This window comes from Ambystoma mexicanum, chromosome 10, assembly GCF_040938575.1.
Source record: "Ambystoma mexicanum isolate Mex_15411 chromosome 10, UKY_AmexF1_1, whole genome shotgun sequence".
Lineage (NCBI taxonomy): Eukaryota > Metazoa > Chordata > Amphibia > Caudata > Ambystomatidae > Ambystoma > Ambystoma mexicanum.
The window spans coordinates 1,141,383,563-1,141,408,413 of NC_090932.1; the positions used below are offsets into that span (position 1 = coordinate 1,141,383,563).

A 24,851-nucleotide genomic window follows, 5' to 3' on the forward strand; every position below is an offset into this window, starting at 1 on the left:
CGTTCGGGAAGTGGTGTGTATTTGTTGTGGGTACTGTGCGGAGCGATGGTGATTGCTTGGGATCCCAAAGTGGTCATTGAAACGCTACATAAAAGGTGCTAATTGAAACGCTACATAAAAGGTGTTCAAGAGAACTAAAGCAAGTAAGTTTCTATGGGGAGCCTCATAGCATGATTGCTTCCACAGTGAGAGCTCAGCACCTGGTGCGTGAACATTTGTCTTCTTAGGCTAAAGTTGTATTTGCAGAGGACGTAGCTTCCAGCTGAATCCCTGCAGTTGGGCCCCGAGAGGAGGAACAGGACCTGCTAACAGAAGATTCAGGAAAAAAGGCAATTTAGAATGCTAGCAGAATTCTAAATTGCGGAGGCTCTAGTATAAGCCAATCAAAACATTGGTTGCTTCACTCCATCTTGCCTTGGGAATGAACTATTTCCTGAACATTAATTAAGGAAGAATTTATGAGGCAGATAACTACCCAACCAACTACTTCTATTAAAAGCCCCCACCCACAAAAAACAGTGTTGTGTCTACATTAAAGTATTCCATGAGTGAAACAGACCTCAACCCTGTGCAACAGCAGTGCTTGCCTGCAGGACCTGATACAACAGCTGCTGCCTGATTCTCTAGTTTAATTTGTGCAGAGAAAAGGCTGATGGTTGGACGGGAAGGGTGCATGGAGGAAGTTCTGTGCAAAGGTCACATCATCGTCTGTTAGCGTCCGCTTCCCGGGGTCAACAGGAGGAAAGGGTACAGGTCATAAAGGTAAGTGTAGTAATGGCAGGTGGTGTCAATGGGCGCTCAATGAAGCCATCACACCAGGGATTTGGGAGTTTGATGGAGAAATGTACACTGTTTTGCTGGATGGCAGTGCCAAATAGGAAACACCTATGGCTCACTGCCAGATGCCCATGTGTGAACACCTCAGGAAATTCCAGGTACGGGTAACGCATTGAAGGTTACCACAATGGCTTCTGGGTAGGCCGAGGCCGAGGCTGGGGAGCAAACACTTCTCCGGATTGGGCTGGTAGGTGGCGTCTCTGTCACTCTCTGTACATCCCAGCTGTGATGATGTTAGGAAGTGCTACTCAACAGAACATGGGCACTATATGTGGCATGCAGGAACAAATGGAAAGTTCAAGTATGGACTGTCACATGTAACAGGGTCAGGCTCATGACCCTGTCAAGACATGGGTAGCGTCCTTTCATAGACACCCGTTTTTACGAGTGTTTTGCAGAAAAACGTTTTGCTTTTTTGGGGAGGGCAGGGGGGCAAGGGCATATAAAGGGTTGTGGCAGCTGGGAAATAAAAAAAAAATGCAAATGACCAGGGGTTCGGGGGGGGAATCCCCCCAAAATTAATGTAAAGAATTTTTTGGGAAAGTTTTTTGGGCAAAAATTCCACAGCAAAACACCTGTCGTAAAAAACGGGTGTCGATGAAATTACATAGAACCAGCAGGGACCCCTTGGACCCTTGGTCAGAAGGCTCACTAGGACAAAACCCAGAGCCAGCCCCGTCCCCGATGCAGGGAGTGGATGTTGGGTTTTATTCAGAGACTGGGGAACCCGACATGTGCCAGAAATGTTATCCATGGTGTCACTCTATCTTCCAATAGTGGTAAGAGCCAGGCAGAGTGTGTGGTAAGGTGTGGGTGGAGAAGAGGGGTTTATTGAGAGGTGAGGGTGTAGGGAGAGTGTTATGGAGCAGGGAGAGTAACAGTAGTAGTAGTAGTGTGGAGACGGAGACCAGTAGTGTATAGAGTGGCGAGGGGAGGAACAGAGCAGTAGGAAGTAGGATCAGAAGGGTGGAAGTAGAAGGGAAGTAGAGAGGGTTTAATTGGAGGGATAGAGAATGAACTACAAGAGAGTGAGGAGAGATGGTGGGTAAAGTAGGAGGGAGGTGAGTAGGAGGAGATGAGTGAGAGTGACGGAGAGATGGTGGGTAAAGTAGGAGGGAGGTGAGTAGGAGGAGATGAGTGAGAGTGACTGAGAGAGGAACATCAGAGCGCAGATGGATAATACCAGGTGGAGCCAGAGTATCTGGAAGACACAAACCTGATGGCTAATACCAGGTGGGGCCAGAGTATCTGGAAGACACAAACCAGATGGATAATACCAGGTGGGGCCAGAGTATCTGGAAGACACAAACCCTCATTTTACGTCACAATGAGGAACATAGAGCAGAGATGACCTAGATTGTTCCCAGAGGTGGATTTAGATCGATGACGTATTTGCTGTTAGGCCATCACAGCAAGGTTAGACAGAATCTTAGTAGGAGTTACCGATTTCTAAAGACCATCCTGTGGTTAAGGGACACCTGGGGTAGGGAGGCAACTGCCCACACTAGATGAGAGAGAGGGGGGGGGGGCACCCGTTAGCATCCCTCCACCTTTTCAGTCCGGTATTTAATGATCATTACGTAAAAACATCTGCAATCATTTAGTCAGCACAATCCACTTATCTCACTGCTTTGAGAAGGATGCATATCCTTCAACTGCCCCCAGCTTCTGCGAATTATGAAGGTGCTCTATGACACAAGAAATGGCCCTTGCATCATACAATAATAGCTAGGCCTTCTAAGCTTTTCTCCATCGGCTGCCACCTGCACTCTATAAATGAATGGTTTTAAAATACCTGCATCTCAAAACCAAACACGGTATCATAAAACATGGTTTATTCCATTTTTGTATGAAACACATAGGAGAAACTAGCCAATAAAATAAACACATTTCTGTCGCAACTTAAAAGTCAAATGTGTTGGAACTAAAAACATACACATTCCTCTTTTCTACAGTCCACTGCCTATGCTGTTCGGTTTCATTTGTTCTGTCAAATCCACACCTCCACGTGGTTCTTCTGTTTCCACCGCAGTCCAGTGGAGAGTGGGGAGGGGAGGTGGGAGGAAGAGAGCGGAGGATTCCTGCGTAGACAATGCTCCTAGGAAGTTTTCTGTTGTCCTTTCTTGCCGATCAGCGACTTGTGGATGTGAGGGATCACACCTAGGAAGAACGAGAGAAAACTGCATTAAAAACAGCAAACCTGGAAGAGAAATCTGCTCTGCGCCAAGGTTCCGAAAACACCAGTGTTTGCTTATGTGCAAACCTTTGAAGTAAATAATCCACAAGACGCACCTTAGCCAACTCAAACACACATTGGCAAAGCCAATATTTTTATTCATTGCATTTTACAAATGCAGTCATGACTGTGTGTTGGCCCTATAAAAAAGGGGTTCCGCACAAAAAACATGCACGCTTAAGGGCTGATCAGTCCGTGAGTCTGATTACATAAACTCTTTGCCTCTACTGGCTGATTTAATACTTCTAGCATGTTCCATGAAGCCTGCAGCTTACGCAGCCTGCTATGGAGGCTTGACTTCTGTACCGTACAGCATCGCATTATTAATTATGTTAAAACACACCTTCAAGCCTCAATTGCCCGGGGCTGCACATAATGTCCCAAAGTAACAGTCGTACCCACTAACAATACATTTACTACAAAACAAAAAAGTAGGACCATAGCACCCTGAAAAAGAATACAGACGACCATGATGTTTGAAACCATATTTAAGAGGGCACGTCCTGCTACCAAGACCAGTAACCAGTTTACCAGCCATGCCCTGAAAAGAGGGCATCGGCCATGTACATGTGGTAGTTGCAACTGAGTTAACGAGTATCCAATAGCGTAATGGCCATAGGCCCATTTCTGGCTGAGAAACATGTGAGCAGCATTAGTGCCTTACCACTTACCTCTGAGACAACTCAAGCAGCTGCTCTATTCAGCGAATGCCTGCAAAGTTCACGCTTAATAACTGGGGCTGTGCCGAATAGCACATTTAGTATTCGGCTGCATACCGAATAATCTGTCAACTATTCGGCCGAAGCCGAATATGAAGCCGAATAGTTGCTTTATTTAATAAATCTGGTTGCAAACTTGAAAAACACACTCATTTAAAAAAAAGCACACTTTTAAATGCATTGTATACTTTTATTTCGTTTTATTCTAATCAATGCAGCATCTTTATTTAAGGTATAAAAGTCCGAAAAAAGCAGATTTAACCAACATGAAGGGACCAAATGTACAGAAGGTTGTTGCATATTCAAAACCAGTGCCCGTCAATGTAGGAGGCTTCACAAATGCAAAAGGACTATGTTGCAATGAACACGATGGATATTGCAATTGACAACTGCCTTTGTGAATCAGACGCATTGCATTCTCTATCCAGTTGCAAAGTCGCTGCAGTGGAGTTTCAAAACTTCTTTGCAGCTCACATCGACATTTATAAAATGGTTCATGTTGGCGTGAACTCCATTTCACAACTATTCAACTATTCAACCCACCCCACGTAAGCCAAACAAAGGAGAGGACTCCTTCAGAGAGGCTGTTGGTGTTTGGTGAATGGGTAAGCACGTGGTCATTTATTACAACTGATTTTGCACATCAGGTCTAACTATTCATTGCATTAAAAAAAATAACAAGCCTGGATCATACATAGGGGAAGTTTGTTTATGTAACTCTGATGGCCACCAAACCAATTAAGCAAATTATAGCAGCACTAAAATATACTTTAACATTTCCTTCATACTTTTATCGACATATAGTCCTATTCTAACCAATATATTTGCAGCAGTTTCCCACCACATTTTCTCTTGCTTTTTGTGAATTTCATCTTTTTGCCTGTGAAGTGCCGTTTTTGTTTTGTTTTCATTTCTTTGGGCAAAAAAGAAAGCTGCTTGGATAGTCTGGTGCGTTAAAGCAGCGGCGGCCCTGAATTAATCTGAGTGGCTTGCAGGTCTCACACGATTCAGCCTTTCTTTTTTTTTAATTGTTTTTGGTTAATCAATAACCTTTACAACATTACAACCACATATTTCATTCTTCAAAGGGTAATTTCACAAGCATTACATTTTTACTACATAGCAACATTTATATAACATAGACAGGAGTGCAAAAGTACGAGGAAGAAATGTTCCATATTTTGAACTGCAGCCATCTGGTGGCTTTGAGAGGGAGCTTTCCAAGATCGTCCTCTCTCCACTCCCTCATCCAGTTGTCTTCATGCTGAAGTTTCTCCCCTGTAGTGTTTACACCCATTTCTTTAAGAAAGGCGAGTCTGACCTGGCCCCTACTCCCGAGCTCTGTGGGTATCTCTCTTGCCCCTGCATTCAAATGCTGTTAGAAGTGATTAAACAGCAGTTATGACCTTCACCCATTTCTGAGTAAACAATGGCCCGCAATCACTTGTGATGATGGAACGGTGTTGTGTCTCAGCCTGGTCTGTTCTTTTGTCACCTTGGCATTACCTAGACCAGCTGTTAATATGTTTGTCAAAAAAGCAAAATGCTCATTTTGATAAACAAGGGTGTGAAGGGACTTAACATTCAGGAGAGCCAAAGCACATATCCAAATCCCTTTCATATATTAACTAGGCAGAAAGGCACTAAATGCATATTCTCATTAGAGAATTGCTTTATGTCGGAGTTGAACCCACTGCCACTAGCCAAACACTTGCAGAACAAAAAGGCCATTTAATCACTACTACCTGATAGTTTATTATTTTATTCCTCATTAAAACAGAATCATTTTCTAGCTTTGGCTGCCTTCATTGTCTGATTTCGCCGAGTAGGTGTAGGGTGTTGTCTCTCTGCGTGGTCTTGGGAGGTGGGAGGCCATGCAGGGATTTATGTTTAGTAGGGATGGCAAGCAGAATTCCAGGTAGGGGATTTATGCTTTTGGGGTGGGAGGTGGAATGCCATGTATGGTATTTGTATTAGGGGTGCAAAGCCCTAAGTAGGACGTTTGTGGGGGTTTAGGGAGGCAGGATACAGTAATGGAGGCTTGCACTGTATGCCGCTTGAGTGTCAGCAATGGTGTCTTTGGTTCCAAGACTTACGTGCTCATTTTGCCGGTTCAGTCCACGTTTGCCACTTGGAGCCAAGCCAGACTCGGCCCATCCCAGGAATTCTCTGGCTCTCCCAACTCTGCATCCTACAAATTCCACCAACATACAGAGTCTCATACAGAGTCCTCACACCTATCTTTATCCGCAGTGTCACACTGGCCCACTTTGGAACTGGAGAGATTACCCAACATAAATTCCTCTGAGAGGCCTGTTAGGTGGGGGCATGACATAACCGAGCCCTGCTAGTCTCCACTGCCTATTGTAAATTCTTAATGTTTATTCATGGGCATGGCCCATAGGAACAACTACTGCTCACTTTTCACTTATCCTGGCCACTCCTTCCCACCAATCCACAAACATATGCACCTTATTATTTGTGATAAAATATCAGATAACGTTAAACTCAGGACTCCAGTCCTTAAAAAAAGAAAAGGGGGGACTTTGATGCACGCAATGAGAAGTGACATGACAGAAACTGAATGAATCCTTAAATGAAATATGCACATTTCTTTCAGTTTGTCTTTTCCAACTGAAGAAAGTGCACAATGCATATAAACATTCGGCAAAAGAAAAGAGTTTCCTGTATTGTTGCTGGCTAAGTATAAAAGGTGAGCACCTTTTATGTTTAGGAATCTGTAACAAAACATGCCCTAAAGAGCAGATTACAATATAAGATATTTTACAGCTGTGTGATAGCAATTTGTCTGGTCTTGTGGCTAAGAGTCTGGTCTAATTCTATTCAGTTTTACAAACTGAAGTCTATATTTGCCTTTCTGAGTTCTTGTTGCATTGTATTCAAATGAGAAGGACTAAGTATTCAGCTTTTTTTCTGCCGGAATTCAGCTGAATACTTACTCGAAGCTGAAGTTCGGTACACCCCTATTAATAACGGAGCTTGATTTTAATGCATCCCTTGAAGCCTTCAATCAAGCAAGGCCCCCAGTTGTGAAACGTAGAAATACCACACGTAATTCAATATGCAGGCCGAGGGGTTTAGTTTTGCATGACAGAATGAAATAACATGCTTTCAGCATCCAACCTTCTTACCAACTCTCCATGTAACTATTCATTCTTACTTCACCTTTTCTTGCGCCATTTCCACCTTGACTGGAACCACACTCATCAATGAGAGGGTGGGGAAAGTGAAAGAGAGCAAGCAACAGAAAAAGAGAAACGGGGACAGAAGGAGGGCTATATCAAGGGAGGAAATACAGATCAAGTGATATGTGGGAATGACAGACTGTGACTAACCTAGACTGTGCATGAGAAATTAACTAGGAGTAGGACAATAACCAGGACTGATATGAAAAACTAAGACTGGTAGACTAGTGTAACCCCTCACAAAATTCTGGTTGAGATTTTACTCCTGGTCACAGGTACATTTAAAAGTGGTTTTTCTTACGCCCACCTGGAAATCGTCAAATAAAGACAACATTATTCAAGTACCTGCGGGGACATGAAGAGGTTTTACTGCCCGTGTTAATTTAGATGGAAGGATTTATGTTTGTCATTTGTAAGCGGTTATTATAGGCCATCTGAGTATTAGCTTTTTGTTGGTGTATTCCGTGTTCGTCTGTGATTATTCACCTCTGTTCCATTTATAATATTAAAGCCTTTTGTCATCCATTTTGTCGCACGGGTAGTTCTGTATGCGCACTAGGGGGGTGAGATGGAGGACCATGGTACCTCCTGTCAGCAGGGGAGATGGGGTGATCCCTGTGGAGATATTTGGTCACCTTTCATCAAATTCCCCTCCTGGGAGAGTGGATGGTTTGGTCCTAGGGAATAGTAGGTGTGCGTGTTGGCTAGTATGTGTGAGGTGAGGGGATTTTTGAAAGTGCAGGGCTGCTCGTACCCTGTGCACGTCCCTGATGGTGAGGCAGGCCTTTTCGGCTTGCTCCAAAGTTCGCTTTCCCTCTTGGGAACTCAGCGGAAGATGAGTGAAGGAGGCACAGAGAAGAGGATAGCAGACAGAAGGCGATGTGGCACTTAACCATGTCAGTCATCCCGACCGTGGGGCTGTGTGGTAGGCAGTCACGTACAAAGTTGCCAAACCAAAGGCATGAGAGAAAGTCATGTCAGAGACGACGGAGCGCTGCCTTAGCGCGGTTTATTCCAAAACTGACTGGAGTTCACCACCCACCCCTCTCTGTAGCTATGGGGCGGGTGCCGGTATACATCACTCCAATACAATAACCTTTTGGTGCGAAGCAGGGGAAAACAGAGAAAAACAACCAACCACTTGCTGTAAACTGTGGGTCTCCTGTCAAACAGTTTTCACAGTCGAGCCCTGGCGGCCCATTTGTAATGGCATTACGGGTGTGGCAGTTTCTTACGCGAAGTCCATGCCATATTTGTAAACATAACGGGTTACCTTCCCGTCTAAGATTTGTTGTGGGTAGTGGCTGTAACTCTCATGTTTCTTTGACTGGGGAGTTTATGCGGAAGTCCTTGCTATATGTATTTCACATGTGTTAATTGGTGGTGACTAATACTACCCTTGCTCAAAGGTTCAGGGCTGGCATTGGGTTGCCATTTCCTTTCTGTAAAAGGCAGACATTTTCTTCAGGTAGGTATCAGTTTGGGGCGATGCAGTCTAATTGGAACTGGTCTAATCCTTAGACTTCTCTCATAGTTGGCCGTGTGTCCTGGCAAGAGGAACTTTCAAGGAGAAAAAAGGCAATCCATGTTCTGGCTGTTTGCTTCTCAGTTGTTTTATATATATTAGTTTCCCCCTTTGGATTTTTGGGCTCTTGGGTTCCGTTTGAGGTTGAGCCATAGCCATTGTCACGTCGGATTACCGCAGTGAGGCCAAATCCTGAGTCCGCTCTCTCAAGGGCAGTGCTTTCCCCGGTTTTCTTTGTGGGAGCGACCGGGTGGCCTAGTAAATGTTGTGTCCCCCTCCTGGTGTTTCTGTAGGTATCCATCTTTGGAAGTAGTAGACTGCAGCTACCTAGGCTGTGCTAAAAGTGAGTTCACAGCACATGTTAACCGGCATTCGATAGGAAAGTGTGAACAGGCTACTCACGCTTGCAAACCAACTTGTGATATGGATTTTCTCGAATGGTGTGTGGTAGTAAAGATTTTAACTGGACATAGACCGCACAAATATGCATTTAATGTGACTCTACATGTTTTCATTGCAATGCACAAAGTGTGTTGGGGTAACATGGATAAAGCAGAAATATGAGGGAAAGGGTGCGCCAGATCAAGGGTATGCATTCTTATTTTGCCACTGTGATTAACAAGCTGGTTATTTATTGGTGTTATGTAATGAGTATTTCTTATTGTTAGCTGCTACAGTGAGGCATTGGGAATGTCGTATGGCCTACACATAGCAGATGGTACCGGGTGCCAGGCCATTGAATTGGAAAGCAGGTCAAACCCTCCAACACAAGTGCCTGTTTTGTTATATTACTTGTAATGTGAAGAAGAACAAGTTACTTACCCTGGTAACGCTCTTTCTACTGGATGTTCCTCCCACATATTCCTCATCTTCAGCTGCTTTGGGAAAATGTTTCTTCTCAGTAGAGGGCGCTGTGTGTCGAGACAGTCAACCTGATGTCCCTCGATGGCTTCCATCTCGGTTAACGTCATTGTTGATTACATATATCACGTGCAGCGCCCGTTGGCTTCAGTTCTGTTATTTTTGCCACCCAAATGCAGAATTACCGCCATTGACAAGTGCCTTTAATTATCAGGCCTTAAAAGAGCATGAAGTCTAAAGCTTGGAAATTCTACAGTGGGGTAGGTTGGGAGGACAACGAGGAATACGTGGAAGGAAAATCCAGTCGAAAGATTGTTACCAGGGGTAAGTAACTTGTTCTTCGAATGGATTGTGTCCACAAACGTATTCCTCCTCTTATGATAGACTCCCAGTGCAGTATTACGTTCTTTTTGAGGAGGGAGTACAAATTTGAGAGTTAATGTTTGTCAAGAATGGAGCATAGAACTGCCTTCCCAATCTTCCCTCATTGTTACTGGTGTCTAAACAATAATGTTTTGTAAATGTGGGGATGGTTGACCAGGTAGCTGCCTCGCAGATATCCTTTATAGGAACTCCCCTCTGAAGAGTAGAGGAAGCTGCCATGCCCCTAGTGGAATGAGTCCTCAAGCCTTCTGGGGGATCTTTTCCAGCTAGCCAGTAGCACTCCAAAATAACCAATATGATCCATCTGGATAGAGTTTGTCTGGTAACTGACAGACGTAGTTTGTGTCCTGTATAACCAATGACAAGTTGGTTCTTGATGTCGCAACTTTGCCATTTTTGAAACACAAAAGCTTAAAGCTCTCCTTGGATCGAGTCTAGGAAATCTTCCCTCTTGCTTGCCAGGATGAGGTGGAGGATAAAAGGATGGAAGCACAATTTTCTGTGCTAGAAGGTAATCTGATACAATCTTAGGTTGAAAAGAGGGTTTGACCTAAGGACAACCTTATCCTTGTAAAAGGTGGTAAACAGAGGTTTACAGGATAAGGCCTGCAACTCATTCACCCTGTGGGCTGATGTTATTGCTACCAACAAAATAGTTTTGTAAGTTAGCAACCTTAAAGTGCAGGAATGGAGTGGCTCGAAAGGAGCACACACGTCAAAAGCTTTTAAACAAAATTAATGTCCCAAGTTGGAATTTGGAAAGGTGTAGGAGGAAACACATTTGAGAGTCCTTTAAGAAATTGAGTCATTAAGGGTATTTTGAAGTAGGATACCTCCTCCCAGGTGCCCTTGAATATGGAAAGCGCTGCTACATAACCCTTGACTGTTCCAATGTGGAGCCCCAGATTTGCCAAATTCAGCAGAAATTATAACACCATAGGCGGGTATCTGGTCTTTCCATCAAATGCCATTGCATCTAATACCATTCCATCTAAATGTTTCCATCTAAAAAATTTCCATTGAACGCATATCTTTTGGGGGTAGAGGGTTAATTTTTGTTTAGGTGCATTATAAAGGGTAAAAAACAGGGGTTTGGAGGACTCCACCCCCAAAAAAAATAAAGAAATGATGCAAATGTTTTAGATGGAAACAATTCGATGGAATGGCATTAGATGGAAAGACCATAAAACCCATAGGTGTATAGCATTGAAAAGGGTCCACATCTTTCTCCTTACACCAGCTGCAGAACGTGTTCCAACGACAGCGGTATAAGGATTTTGTTGCTGGCCTTCTGGCCGAAAGCAAAATCTCCATTACATCACCCGGGAGGTCTCAACCGTTGTATCTCAGCCTCTCAGAAACCATGCGTGAAGGTTGAGTGTCTTGACCTCTGGATGGAGAACCTAACCCTCCTCTCGTGAGAGAAGGTCCTCTCTTTGTGGAAGACGTATTGGAGGGCAGATGGACATGTCCAGAAGGTCTAGGTACCAAATCTTACTGGCCAAATCCGGGGCAATAAGGATCATGGGTTTCCTGAACTTTCTCAACCTCCTGATCACATGAGGAATGACGGGGACTAGAGGAAACACGTACAGGAGTGGAAACTCTAAGTCCACTACAAACGCGTCTCCTAGAGCTCCTCTTGAGGGAAATTCCCTGGAGCAGAACAGTTCGCACTTCCGGTTAATACTGGTCACAAACAGATCCACTTAAGGGGTTCCCCAAAGGGTAAAGATCTGTTGAAGTACTTCCTGAGCTAGTTCCCACTCATGGGAAACCATGCACTGCCTGCTCAGAGCGTCCGTCACCATGTTCTCCGCTCCAGCTAGGTGAACTGCCAATAGGGAGATTCGTTCTTGAATTGCCCAAAACCAGAGCTGCATTGCCTCTCTGCACAGTGGTAGTGACTCTACACTTCCTCTCTTGTTGAGGTATTACATGGCCACCGTGTTGTCCATCATTATCAGGTCATTGTTTCCCCGTACAGAGGGCAGAAAGGCCTTCAGCGCCAGTCCGATTGCCCTTAGCTCCAAAAGGTTGATGCTTAGTTTGGACTCTGATGGAGACCAACGACTGCTGATTGTCAGATTGTTGACGTGTGCTCCCCACCCCGTGAGTTAGGCGTCCGTTACTACTGTTATCTCTGCCCATGGTTGCCAAAAAGGTTCTCCCTTCAGAATGTTGTCCTCGCCGGCCCACTGAAGTAGATCTGACATCCTGAGCCTGAGAATAGAGACCACTGTGTCCTGAGAGCCCACTGAAGGGATCTCATTCTGAGGTGAGCCTCTGATACCAGGAAAATGCAGGATGCCATGAGGCCGATCAACCACAAAAAGTCGAAGGTCGGAAGACACTGGGCATTCTGGAATTTTGTTACCATCTGCAGAATGTGTTGAGCCCTCACCTCTGGTGGCAAGGCCTTTCCCAGGGAAGCATCCAGAACTGCTCCAATGAACTGGAGTCTTTGAGATGGTATCATGTGCGACTTCTTGTAATTGAGGGAGACGCCCAGTCTTTGAAGGGAGTGGCAGGTTATGCTGAGATGTTACAGGGCTTATTCGGGTGAACATGCCTTGATCAACCCATCGTCCAGGTAGGGTTAGACGTGAATTCCCCTTCTCCTGAGATTTGCTGCCACCACCGCCATCAGCTTGCTGGAAACCCTCGGGCAGAGGTCAGCCCAAATAGCAGAACTCGAAACTCAGGTACTTCCTGTGCTTGTGATGGATTGGCACATGAAAGTAAGCATCCTGAAGGTCCAATGATACCATCCAGTCCTGGAGCTGGAGGGCCTCAAGGATCTGAACTTGTCCTTCCTGAGGAACTTGTTCAAGTATCACAAGTCCAAGATAGGTCTCAGTCCTCCATCCTTCTTGGGGATTAGGAAATAGGGATAATACCATCCTTTGTTCCTCTGTGTCACAGGTTGGTTCTATAGCACCTTTCTCTAGCAGGGTCAAAATTTCCTGCAACAGGAATGGATCTGGAACATTTAGAAAATGGCTTCCCGGTGGCTGATTCTAAGGTCTTTGAATGAAGGGGAGACAGTAACCGTGGGATACTGTTTCCGGTGCTCATGTATCCGAATTAAACTTTGCCGTTCTTTCGGAAACTGTGACAGTCTGCCTCCCACCGGGGTGTCATGAGTCAAGACCTCAGAAAGGTTTTGAGGCAGTTGAAGCAGCGGCTGATGGTAAAGATGCCGCTGCTTGGGCTGGCTTTGCACCTCTCCCTCGTCCACCACGAGGGAATCTCCTTTGACCCCTTTAATGAACCTGTCCTCTCGCTCTTCCAATTGAGGAGTAGTAGCGAAAGGACCTATCCCTCCAAGATGATCCACTGAGGTGAAAAGGCTGAGGCTGGCTGATAGAAACACCTAGGGACTTGGCTGCCAGCTTTGAGGTCCGCAGCTTCTCAGTCTTATTACCAAATAAGTGCGAGCCGTCAAAGGGCATGTTGAGGAGTCTAGATTGTACATTGGGTGCAAACCCTGACTTCCTCAAGCACAAAAATCTGTGTATGACAGTGCTTACCGCCATGGCCCTGCTGATGCTGTCAGCAGTGTCCAAACCTGACTGCAGAGACTCACACATGGCCTCTTTACCATCCCTTATCATGTTCAAGAAGTCGTCTCTGTCCTCACCTTCAGGGATGTGATTAGCCGCCATTGCTATGCAGTCCCACAGGATGAATGTGAATTTTGCAAGAGCACATGCAGAGTTAGCAGACTGTAGAGCCATGCTGCTAGCAGAAAAGACTTTCTTTGCCTATGAGTCAATGCCTTTATCATCCCTATCAGGGAGTATGGTTGGATACGCAGCTTGCTTAGAAGCGGATGTAGCTGCTGGCACTTTTAGACTTTCCAGAGTCAGATGTATTGTATTGACAGGTAGCCAGGGTCACTACTGGATGTCCTGTATTTTTTGTGAGATTTTTATTTACTGCATGGCTGGACTGAGGAGCCTCCATCTGCCACAACCCTTTTTTGGAGTGCCACATGAAATGGTAGCATAGGGTTATATTGAGAACCTTTGTCTAATATGTCTGTACAGTCGTCTTGCTCAAATGAAGGAGCTGGCCTACTCCATCCTAGGAACTCTACAAAACTGGACATTAGGCTTCTGTATGATGCATCCCCATGGTCAGCCGGGTCCGTTTTCCCAAAATCTAGCTCTGGAGAGGTGTCTACCCCACTAGCTGTCTGTAGGGTGTCATGTAGCTCCCAAATCCTGGTCTCTTCTGAAATGAAGCATTCACGGACATTAGTATCTTTATGAATACCTGGGGTATATAATTGAAGACCACATAGAGGGGTTTCATCTGAAGTTTCATAGCCCTCATATATTGAGGGTAAGGATCTGAAAAAAAAACCTTTTTAGGTAGAGGTTTAAAAACCTTTTCTTTTTCCTGACTTTAAGGCAAAGTCGTCAATTAATGTACAGACGACATCTGTTCTTTTCATCCGCGTCGGTGGTATTGACGCTTTGTCCTTGGACTTGTGCTTCGAGGGACTCGACCCTCGACTCAGCGGTTTCTTTGTCGATTTCTTGTCTCGCCGAGAAGTCTTAGGCTTATGACCCGGGCTCGAGGGCACGCAGCAGGGACATCATTTGGGGCCCCTGAGGACTCCATTGCTACCCCAACACATTTGTTTTTTTAACTGTTTTTTTTTACCAATTGAAGCTCCTGCGCTGTGGCCAGTGTAATGTGGCTCTTTGTTTCTAGAGTGGCATGCTTTCTTATTCAGGCTTATTAAAAAAACAGGGGGTTCCACAAGTATAACACGTTGAGCAGTGAGCCTAAATAAGAAATAATAGAAATAACAAACAATGTGTCTTTCTGGAACTCTATACAATAATTGCTAGATTCGTTAAAGGCTTATTTCAGACACACTTCAGGGGATGAGTCACTGATTTAGTCTGTTCTTAAACACCTCAAATTCTCAATGCAGACAAAAACCTCCCAAAAACATTTAGAGTAGAATAAGCATCCATTTTGGTCTATATATTTAGCTTTGATTAAGTTGCAGTTATAGCATGTTTTTTCTGCCATTGTCTCTGTTATGATCATCACAAGACATTCCATATCGGTGTCCTCAGTCACTTGACAAAATCTGTGTGCCCAAAAGGTTGTCTAAAGTGTAGAAATGTTTAACCATAGCACAAAATGTGACCCTTGATTTAATTGTGCAACAATTAATGCTTTGTTTTAATGTGACTATCTTTCCTATCGCAATGTTATGCTGTTCAGGATGTTTGTTTGTATGTAGAAGGTAACGAGTGCACATAGTACGGGATGCTGTGTGATTGTGCTGCTTTCTCTGTGCTACTCTAAATTCTTTAATACACAGTTATGAACCCTCCCAATGATATGTATTTTGCCAACCTCTGAAGCCTGAAAAGTAGATCCACGCAGGCTTGACATGTGGTCAACTTTGCACCAGATCTGCAGATGAACTGGCCTGCTGTTAAATCTCTGTTACTAGTTTAATGGTATCTATTACAGAGTGTAATTTGCTTTCTGATCTTGAGGACCTTCAAACATATAATTGCTCATTTTACTATAGCCAGTAAGCTAGCTATGGCCGGTAAAATAGCTCATGGGGGTTGAACGATTGCTCCTGCGTTGTGTGTGTGGTCTGCAGATTCGAAATCCGGCAAGGCCAACTCAGCCTTTCATCCTTCTCAGGTTGATAAATGAGTACCAACACAGGTTGGGTGATGTTGTATGCATATTTGTTCTATATAAAGTGCTTAAGCGTAAGTGCTATACATTAACACATCATTATCATTTGGCCTTGGACATCTGCTTGCATTCACAGTAATTTGCTAATAAGGTCCTATACACACTAATATTAACAATACATATGGTGATCCATTCTTGTATGAAATGTATTTCACATTACAGTGATATTGTAACCATATTTTTTGTAGTGTACTTAGGAACAATGGTATGTGATGCCACTTCCTGTTTTGTTAAGAGGTGAAAGGTCGTGTTCCATCGCTTCCCGTGATGTCACTTCCGGGTGGGGTCAAATGACATAACTTCCAGTGGTGTCATCAGAGGTCAAGGGTCATGTGATGACACTTCCGCTACCCCTGGCACTTTGGTGAAATTGCATTCCAGGCACACAGGATTTTGCCTTGGCCTCCTGCTTGCCATCGACCATTGTATGGCCATTTTTGGTATGTTTCGAGGAGGACGAGGCCTGTTCCTCAATGATTTTACACATTTTTTTTCTAAACAGTTCCCACTCAACTTTGGAGGTGGTTTTAGTCAGGCAGACTTTGCTTATTTCATCTGAGGAAGAAAAAGAAGGAAAAAGAAGGAGGAGAAGGTGATGTATGCATTCTCTTCGTTTTTTTTGTTGATGAAGAGGAGTGTGTGCTCCTCGAGTAGGATTGTTTTTTCGACCTTTTTTATCAGGAGATTAATCTCTCGACTCGTGGGATGACCCAAATTTCGAAGGAGTGGATGGGGATTTGGGGACAATCCTACCCACTGACAGTTTAGCTTTTTGCTCTTTTAAGGCCTTACCTGTCATCGACTGACAGAATCGACAGTCAGCGGTTTTGTGCTCGACGCCCAGCCACCAGATGCATATTTTATGCAAGTTCGTGAAGGGCATTTTGACGCTGCAATCTAGGCACTTTTTGAAGCCCGTCTTCGGAGTAGTAGGAGTCGAAGATGAGGCCATCTCGAAACGTTTTCATGGAAAACTGAAACACGCCATAATTCTCAAAGCAATCGCATTGGGGGAAAACAGAGCTGAAGCCAACGGGCGCTGCGGGTGGTATAGGTACTCGACGATGACGTCAACTGAGATAGAAGCCCTCGAGGGACATTGGGTCAACCGTCTCGATTCACAGTGCCCTCTGCCGAGAAGAATGTTTTTCCTAAGGACTTGAACCTGGAAACGAAGATATTACAAGATGAGGAATATGTGGGAGGACACAATCCATTCGAAGAGGTATTTATTGTTTTAATATTTATGTACCATAAAGTGTTACCCTGACTCAGGGCTGATAGATTCAATAGTGTGTATGTTTGGTTTCTTATGGCACCTTACATTAAATATCTGTCATGTGGACAAGACATGGATGCAGTGTCCTTTGGCAAGTAAAACGTACACTATGCTTGCCCAAGCAGCCTCTCTCAGTTAAGCACTACTTTCCCCAGAAGGTACGGGTTTGGTGGTTCTCATCCATTTTCTGGATTCTCTCAACACACACATAGGAAGATCATTTCTCCCTCCCATGGTCCACACCAGGATAGTTTCCTATATGCTATACAAGTATTTTGGTTTACCGCCATCTCCAATTCCAACACTTTAATGCCAGGCTTGACACATCTCATCCCCGGATTTCCACGACACGCGCATGTGTGTGGTAAGGTGTGTGTAACTTCCATGTTTACCTACAGGTTGCTGGTCCATTTAATATAGCCCGTCTTTCTTTTATACTTTAGTCCAGGTCAGACACACCTTACACTAGGGAAAGACGAGACTAGGACTAGGGACTGGGATGAGGGATTGGAATACAGAAGAGAGTGAAGGACCAGGGCAAGGGTCTGGGAGGAGGACAAAACGAGGGACTGGGAAAAGGTGGGGCTGGTCTTTGAAAGAGGGACTATGACGAAGTGGGACCAGAATGTGCAAGATGAACTAGGGCAAGGTACTAGCATGAGGATCTAGACTTAGATTTAAGATGAGGGAGTAGGACGGTTAATCATATAGGTTCTAAACATGTTTTCAATTATGTTCACTTTCATTTCTTTCTATATTTTTGATTAAACAGTGATTGCATTTACATTACCTGCATGTTGCCCAGTTTGATCTAATAAACGGTTAGAGCAGACAAACTGTATGTCAGGTTTGTGCAAAGCATTCTAAGCATATACAAGCCTTTTCCTTGATTGAGGTAGGGGTAGGCATGATTTCTGCTATGAATCCACTGATTTATTATTCATATGCATCAAATTCCATTCTCCAAGTACCGTCTTGACTTCCTCTCATGTAGTCTGAGATTTCAATCCTATTAGGAGTGTACCCCTTCTACTGACACCAAGGCTACATGCAATTATCTACACACACCTTTACATCTTGACCGTCTTCTAACGTCTTCTGCTAAAAGCTATTTCAAACGTTGGTTCACTTTATAACTTCCAACAATGTACCTTTCACCGAGATTTTCAAATGGGCTACTTCCTTTCGCCAGATCACTCCATTACTTAGTATCGCTGATCTCACAGCCGCCTTTTACTTCAAAGTACATTCACGGGTCTGCCTTTCTTCATGTCTCATTCACACGCGAGCAGCCTTCACTTCTGATATAATGGTGCTACTCCATTTGCTTTAACATACACTAGTCTGTCAGGTCGCTTGCAAACTCACCGGCTGTGTGCGTTCTTTCTTGTTTTGTTACTTCCAATTCATGAGTCAAGGTTAGTACCACAGGCTTGACCTCGCCTCCCCAGCTCTGCTGTTCAACCGGGATGGTCGCTGGTGTCCTTGAAACACAATGCAATCTTCACTTATGGGTTCTGGCTTTCTCCACGTGTCTTTTGTGGTCTGTCAGAGGGAACGACCTCCAGTAGGGAACCCTTAGGGTTTTCGGCCCGCTGCTCTCGTCCCTTGGTCCGTGGCTGTGGTCCAGTGGGTGTGCCTTCGTCCCAGAAGTTCTGCTGGTGCTCATGTTTTGCCTTGCTCAGAGTGTGTCTTTAGGTGTTGCCTTTTATTGGTGTGGGGAGAGCTAACTGGTATCAGGTGCATGCACTTAGTGCAAAGTGCCTGACTTTGCCTGACCCGATTAACGGGACATGTCCAGTACGATGTGAGAGTTAGTCTGGTTACTCTCAGTCACCCTCTTCCTCGGCCCAGTGTTTGTGTAAAAAGGGGGGGGGTTGTAACGCTCACCTGATTCCCGTAGAGGCGCCGGTCTTGACTGGGCGTATACCGTATCTTCAAAGGTGATGTGCAACACACGGCTGGCTCTTTGGGCTGGACCTCTGTGCACTGTATGTCTGACTTGAAGGGTAAGATGTCTGCAGATAGAAAATATGGGATTAAGGAACTGGGTTATTGAATGTCTCTCTTCTTCCCTTTCTCTTCTCCTGTAGAACCCCAAAGGTTAACGCTTTCACCTTAGGTAAGTGAACGCCATGCTCTCCATCTGCCTCGGGGCAGGGTGCTGTAACCAGTTTCTTCACTGGATAAGGGGAGCAGGCCTCTTGACTTCAGAGGACTGCTGTCCGTCGTTTACTGCACGAACGGTAGGTTTCGAGTAATTCTAATGTCTTTAAAGTCTTTAGTAATGATGTTTCTTGTTTTGCAGGGTTCCGGCGATGGCGGATGACGGGCTGAAGTGAGTTGAAGATGGAGCCCGTGTGATGAATAGAAGCGCCTGGAAGCACGTAAGTAAGCGCTTGCTGCCTGCTTCACGATGCGCTCTAACTGTCTTTTTATTTTGCAGGTACAAGTTCGGAGCGGCTGCAGGGTGCCGGAATACCCACTGGGTTAGATGTGGAAAGGAGTAATGGTACGTGAGTATTAAAGTTCCCCAATGTCTTTAAACGCACCTTGTTTTGTCTTTCAGATGCGGGATGCAGCGCCGAAGGCCTCCGGAGCGTGCGAAGAGTTGGTAAGCTTTTGTCTTTCAGATGCCAGAATGCAGTGTGAAGACCTCCGGAGCGCACGAAGAGTAGGTAAGCCTTTGTCTTTCAGATGCCGGAATGCACCGCGAGGCGTTGGTGACAGCCGATGGACCAGGTAAGTGAAGAGCTGTCACTGAAGACCGTAATGCTAACCTGTTCTTTCTTGTCTTTATAGGTGTTGCTGAAGACTGGATTCAGGATGGTAAGCCTTTTTCCTAGGCCCAGGATCAGATGCAGAAGACACGATGAGCGTTCTGCTGCAGAGGATGCAGAATAACGCAAAGCAAGATTCATCCATTGGGTGTGGTTTAAATAGCCTCCTGTAGTGCTTAGGTGTCTCCTTCCACAGCCACGCCTAGGTAAGAAAAGAGTTCCTGCTTTCCAGAAGAGTTCCAGTGTTCTGAATCTAGGGAGTGGCTCCTGCCCCACTCAACAGGAAAAGTAGTTCCAAACAGAAGAGGATCAGAGGCTCAACTGGCAGGCAAGTAAGCAGCATGGTCTGCTGCAGGTAAGTCCACCCAAGCATTATGAGCCCGGCACTTCCAGCACTGGGACTGGGCATATTTATGAGCCTGGTGCCACTGGCGCCAGGACTGGGTCCAAAAGGTCCCAATTGGGACTGGTTGGCACTCGGAACCTGGGTTATGGATCTGCTTCCAAGGGAGTTGGGAAAACCCTGACCTTTTGGAAGCAGAGATCATGACAGTACCCCCCCTCAAGGCCCCTCCCAAACCGGGCTCCTCCGGGGGTTTTGGCTTGTCAGGAAATGTTCGGTGAAATCTTTTGATTAGGCGAGGAGCGTGAACATATTCAGCAGGTTCCCAGGATCTCTCTTGGGGGCCGTAGCCTTTCCAGTCAATTAGGTAAAATAGTTTAGATTTGGAGATCTTGGAGTCCAGAATGCTTTTGACTTCAAACTCGAGTTCTCCATCAACTAGGATAGGTTTTGGAGATTTAGTTAGTCGGGTTTGAGGTTGCACGGGTTTTAATAGAGAGACGTGGAAGACCGGATGTATCTTCATGTGCGGGGGCAAGTCCAACTTGACCGCTACTGGGTTTACTATGGTAGTGATGGAATAGGGACCAAGGTATCTTGGGTTGAATGTGCTTGGCCCTTTTAGAGGTAGATATTTGGTGGATAACCAGACTTGTTCCCCTACTTGATATTGAGGGGCTTCCTTCCGATGTTGATCTGCTCCTTTCTTGTATTGTTCTTTAGCCCTTTGAAGGTGAGAAACAGCTTCCTTAAAGGCTTGGGTGATTGTAGATTGCAGGTAGTCTACTGCTGGTGTTTCAAGATCTTGGAGGGGATCCAACTCCGATGTTCGAGGGTGACTGCCGTACAAAAGAAAAAACGGGGTTTTCCCAGTTCCCGAATGGACAGAGTTATTGTAGGCATATTCGGCTATCCAAAGGATGTCTTTCCAAGTTTTTTCAGTTTGTTGCAGCATGCAGCGTAAATACTGTTCCAGAGTTTGATTGGTCCTCTCGGTTTGTCCGTGGTCTGAGGGTGGTGACTGGTAGATAGTCTCACATCAATTTGAGCCGACCGACAGCAACTTCGCCAAAAATGAGAAATAAATTGACTACCTCGATCCGAAATTAGAACCGAAGGAAAACCGTGCAGTCGGACGAAGTTTTCGAGAAATTCTCGGGCCAGAGTTGCTGCTGTTGGCAAGCCTTTGAGCGGAATGAAATGCGGCATCTTGGAGAATAAGTCCACGATTACTAGAATCGTATTGTATCCGGAGCATGGAGGTAGATCGGTGATGAAGTCCATAGAAAGCGTATGCCAAGGGCGAGGTGGGATGTCAATAGGGCGTAAGAGGCCTGCTGGTCTTTCCTTTTGACTCTTGTTTTGGGCGCATACTCCACAGGACATTATAAAGTCTCTGATATCTTTTTTCCAAGACGGCCACCAGAAGTAGCACTTGATCTTTTCTGAGGTCTTGGCCATACCGGGATGTCCTTCCATTAAAGAATCGTGATAACAAGCGATTACTTTTTTCTGTAAATCTGTGCTGGGTAGGTATAATCGTTCTTGGAAATACAATAAGTTGTCCTTTACTGCAAAGTCCTTTCCCTGCAGATGCCAATTCTGTATGTCTGCTGGAGTTACAAGTTGCCTGGCTTTATCCTTAACTTCCTCTATGGATTCTGTGGCGATTACACCCAGAATTCTTTGTTCGGGAATGATTGGTACAGGTTTAGGGTTGATCAAGTGTTTTTCCACTCCCATCCGAGAAAGGGCATCAGCTTTACCGTTCTTTGTACCAGGTCGATAGGTAATTATGAAGTCAAACTCGGCAAAGCATAATGCCCAACGGAGTTGTGTAGAGGATTGGGCTTTTGCGGTTTTCAAATATTGCAGGTTTCGGTGATCCGTAATCACAGTAACGGTGTGTCGGGCCCCCAGCAGATAATGCCGCCAAGCCTTAAAGGCAGACTTGATAGCCAGAAGTTCCTTGTCAGTAATCGTGTAATTGATTTCAGGAGGCGAGAATTTGCGGGACCAAAATGCCACGGGATGCAACTGATTGGTTACCGGGTCCTTTTGTGATAGAACTGCCCCCATGGCAAGGCTTGAAGCATCAGTTTCCACGATGTAGGGGAGTTCGGGGCGAGGGTGTTTTAAGATTGGTGCAGAGATAAATTTAGTCTTCAAATCCTGGAAAGCTTGTTCCGCCTCGGTAGACCATTCAAAACGTTTGTTTTTCTTTAACAAGGCAGTGATGGGCTGGACTATTCGAGAGAATTCGGGGATAAAACTGCGGTAAAAGTTAGCGAAGCCTAACATGCTTTGCACACCTTTTACGGAGGATGGTGATGGCCATTTGAGAACTGCATCGACCTTCTTTGAATCCATACGCACTCCGCCAGGTGATAATATGAATCCCAAGAATTCAACTTCAGTCACGTTGAAAACACATTTTTCCAACTTAGCGAAAAGTTTGTGTTGACGCAATCTTTCGAGGACCATTTTCACGTGTTTCCGATGTTCAGATTCCAATGAAGAATAAACGAGGATGTTGTCAATGTAAACAACAACACACACATCTATGAGCTCTCTGAGGACATCGTTCATAAAATATTGAAAGGCGGCCGGGGCATTGCAAAGTCCGAAGGGCATGACCTGATATTCAAATAGCCCATACTTGGTGCGGAAGGCCGTCTTCCATTCATCGCCCTCTTTTACTCGTACCAAGTGGTAAGCTCCTCTAAGATCCAGCTTTGTATATATGCATGCTTTTCTGACTTGGTCCAGGAGTTCAGGGATCAAAGGTAACGGATATCTATTCTTAACGGTGATCTGGTTCAGGGAGCGATAATCTATACAAGTTCTAAGGTCTCCTTCCTTTTTTGGAACGAAGAACAAAGCTGAAGAAGCAGGGGACTTGGAAGGACGAATAAACCCATTTGCCAGGTATTGATCCAGGTATTGTCGAAGGTGAAGGTTCTCAGGCTCGGTGAGGGCATACATTCTACTACAAGGAGGAGTAGATCCAGGTATCAGGTCTATCTGGCAGTCATAAGACCTATGAGGAGGTAGAGAGTTAGCCTGATCCTTCCGGAAAACATCTTGGTATTCTAGGTATTCGGGAGGTAACTGGGGAGTCTCTGAAGAAATTGCTGCCAGTGCAACACCAGGTGGAGGGTGACAAGAAGAGACACATTCTGGAAACTGGACCGTTCTTGCTCGCCAATCGATCAGAGGATTGTGTTTCTCTAACCAAGGTATTCCTAGAATAATCTGAAACTGAGGGGCCTTGATCACATCGAACACGATCTTCTCATGGTGTCCATCTTGACTTACTAGCGTCACCTCTTGAGTGGTATGCGTTACTGGCCCGGAGGCTATCTCCGTACCATCCACCGTAGTAATGACGTCCTTTACAGCCTTGGGACAAAGAGTTAGATTCATCCTCAAAACCATTTCATGATCCACATAATTGCCGATGGCACCGCTGTCGACGTAAGCTTCAATTGCATGTAATCGATCTGGATTATCAGGGCTAATGAGGACCATAGGTATCACGAAATGCGAGGTCACGGAACTGGTTTTCACGCTCGGCAAGAGGACCTCTATTCTTGTCGGGCGAGGTTGTTTCCCTGCTCAGAGTTTGTAACTTTGGTAACTGCAGCTCCTACTGCCTTCTTGGCAGGTTTCACCGGACAGTCTCGAAGAAAGTGCCCTGAGTTTCCGCAATAGAGGCATAATTGCAACTGTTTTCTCCTTTCCCGCTCCTTTTGTGTTAGAGGACCTTTCAGACCCCCTATTTGCATGGGTTCCCCGGAGTCTACTCCTTTGGAAGGAGTTGGCGGTTTGGAAAATACTCGAGCATCAAACTTGGAACGATCGGCCTTCCTGTTCTGCAGTCTGTGATCTATTTGAACGACTAAGTCTATATAGTCCGAACAATCTTGTGGGGGATTCACTACTTGGGCTAACACATCTTTGTGCTCTCCACGTAGACCTCTATAAAACAGCGTAATCCTTTTGTCCTCAGGCCATTGAGTTTCCACTATCAGTCGGTTGAAAGACGCAATATAAGCCAAAAGGTCTTGATCACCTTGTTGCAACGAAAGAAGCTCATTGTCCAAGGCCTGCCCCTGTGAATGTCTTGCGAACAGTTTTTCCATACTGAGCTGAAAAGCTTGAAAATCATGGAGGACCGGATCATCTTGATTTACTAGAGGGATCGACCAGTCTGCCGCATTGCCACTAAGGTACGAAAGCACGAAAGCTACTTTAGCTTGATCAGTTGGAAAGGCTGCTGGCCGGCATAAGAAATGCAACCGGCACTGATTGATAAATACTGCAAACCTCTTTGGGTCACCAGAAAATCGTTCGGGCGGAGCCAGAGGTACATTCCCAGGTAGGTTGATCTGCACTGGATTCATAGAGGATGTAGAAGGAAGATTTCCCCCAGATGCGGGTAACGGGGTCTGTCCGGCTTGTGACTGTAGCAATTGTCTAGTGAGATCATCTGTTCGCTCCTTGGAAATAATCAGTTCCCTTCTTAGAGCGTTCGTTTCCTGACGGGCTGCATGCACTTCTGCCCTTAGTTCCCCAAGTAACTGGGCTAGGTATCTGAGGTTTCCATAGCGCCTGGACGGGAGTTTTGTGGTAGGCTTTGCGTTCTGTAACGCTCACCTGATTCCCGTAGAGGCGCCGGTCTTGACTGGGCGTATACCGTATCTTCAAAGGTGATGTGCAACACACGGCTGGCTCTTTGGGCTGGACCTCTGTGCACTGTATGTCTGACTTGAAGGGTAAGATGTCTGCAGATAAAAAATATGGGATTAAGGAACTGGTTTATTAAATGTCTCTCTCTTCTTCCCTTTCTCTTCTCCTGTAGAACCCCAAAGGTTAACGCTCTCACCTTAGGTAAGTGAACGCCGTGCTCTCCATCTGCCTCGGGGCAGGGTGC

The 24,851-nt window shown here is 45.3% G+C and overlaps 1 protein-coding gene across 1 annotated transcript in view; it reads right to left on the reverse strand.

Moving 5' to 3' along the window:
* Window positions 1–2,655: 2,655 nt before the first annotated feature.
* The window catches only part of LOC138493295 (histone H2A.V-like), a 282,469-nt gene continuing 260,273 nt past the window's right edge, over window positions 2,656–24,851 (reverse strand). Inside the window, exon 6 of the mRNA XM_069620394.1 lies at window positions 2,656–2,997. Within this exon, the coding sequence (XP_069476495.1) occupies window positions 2,936–2,997 (62 nt within the window). The 3' untranslated portion in view covers window positions 2,656–2,935. The remainder of the gene's footprint in view (window positions 2,998–24,851) is intronic.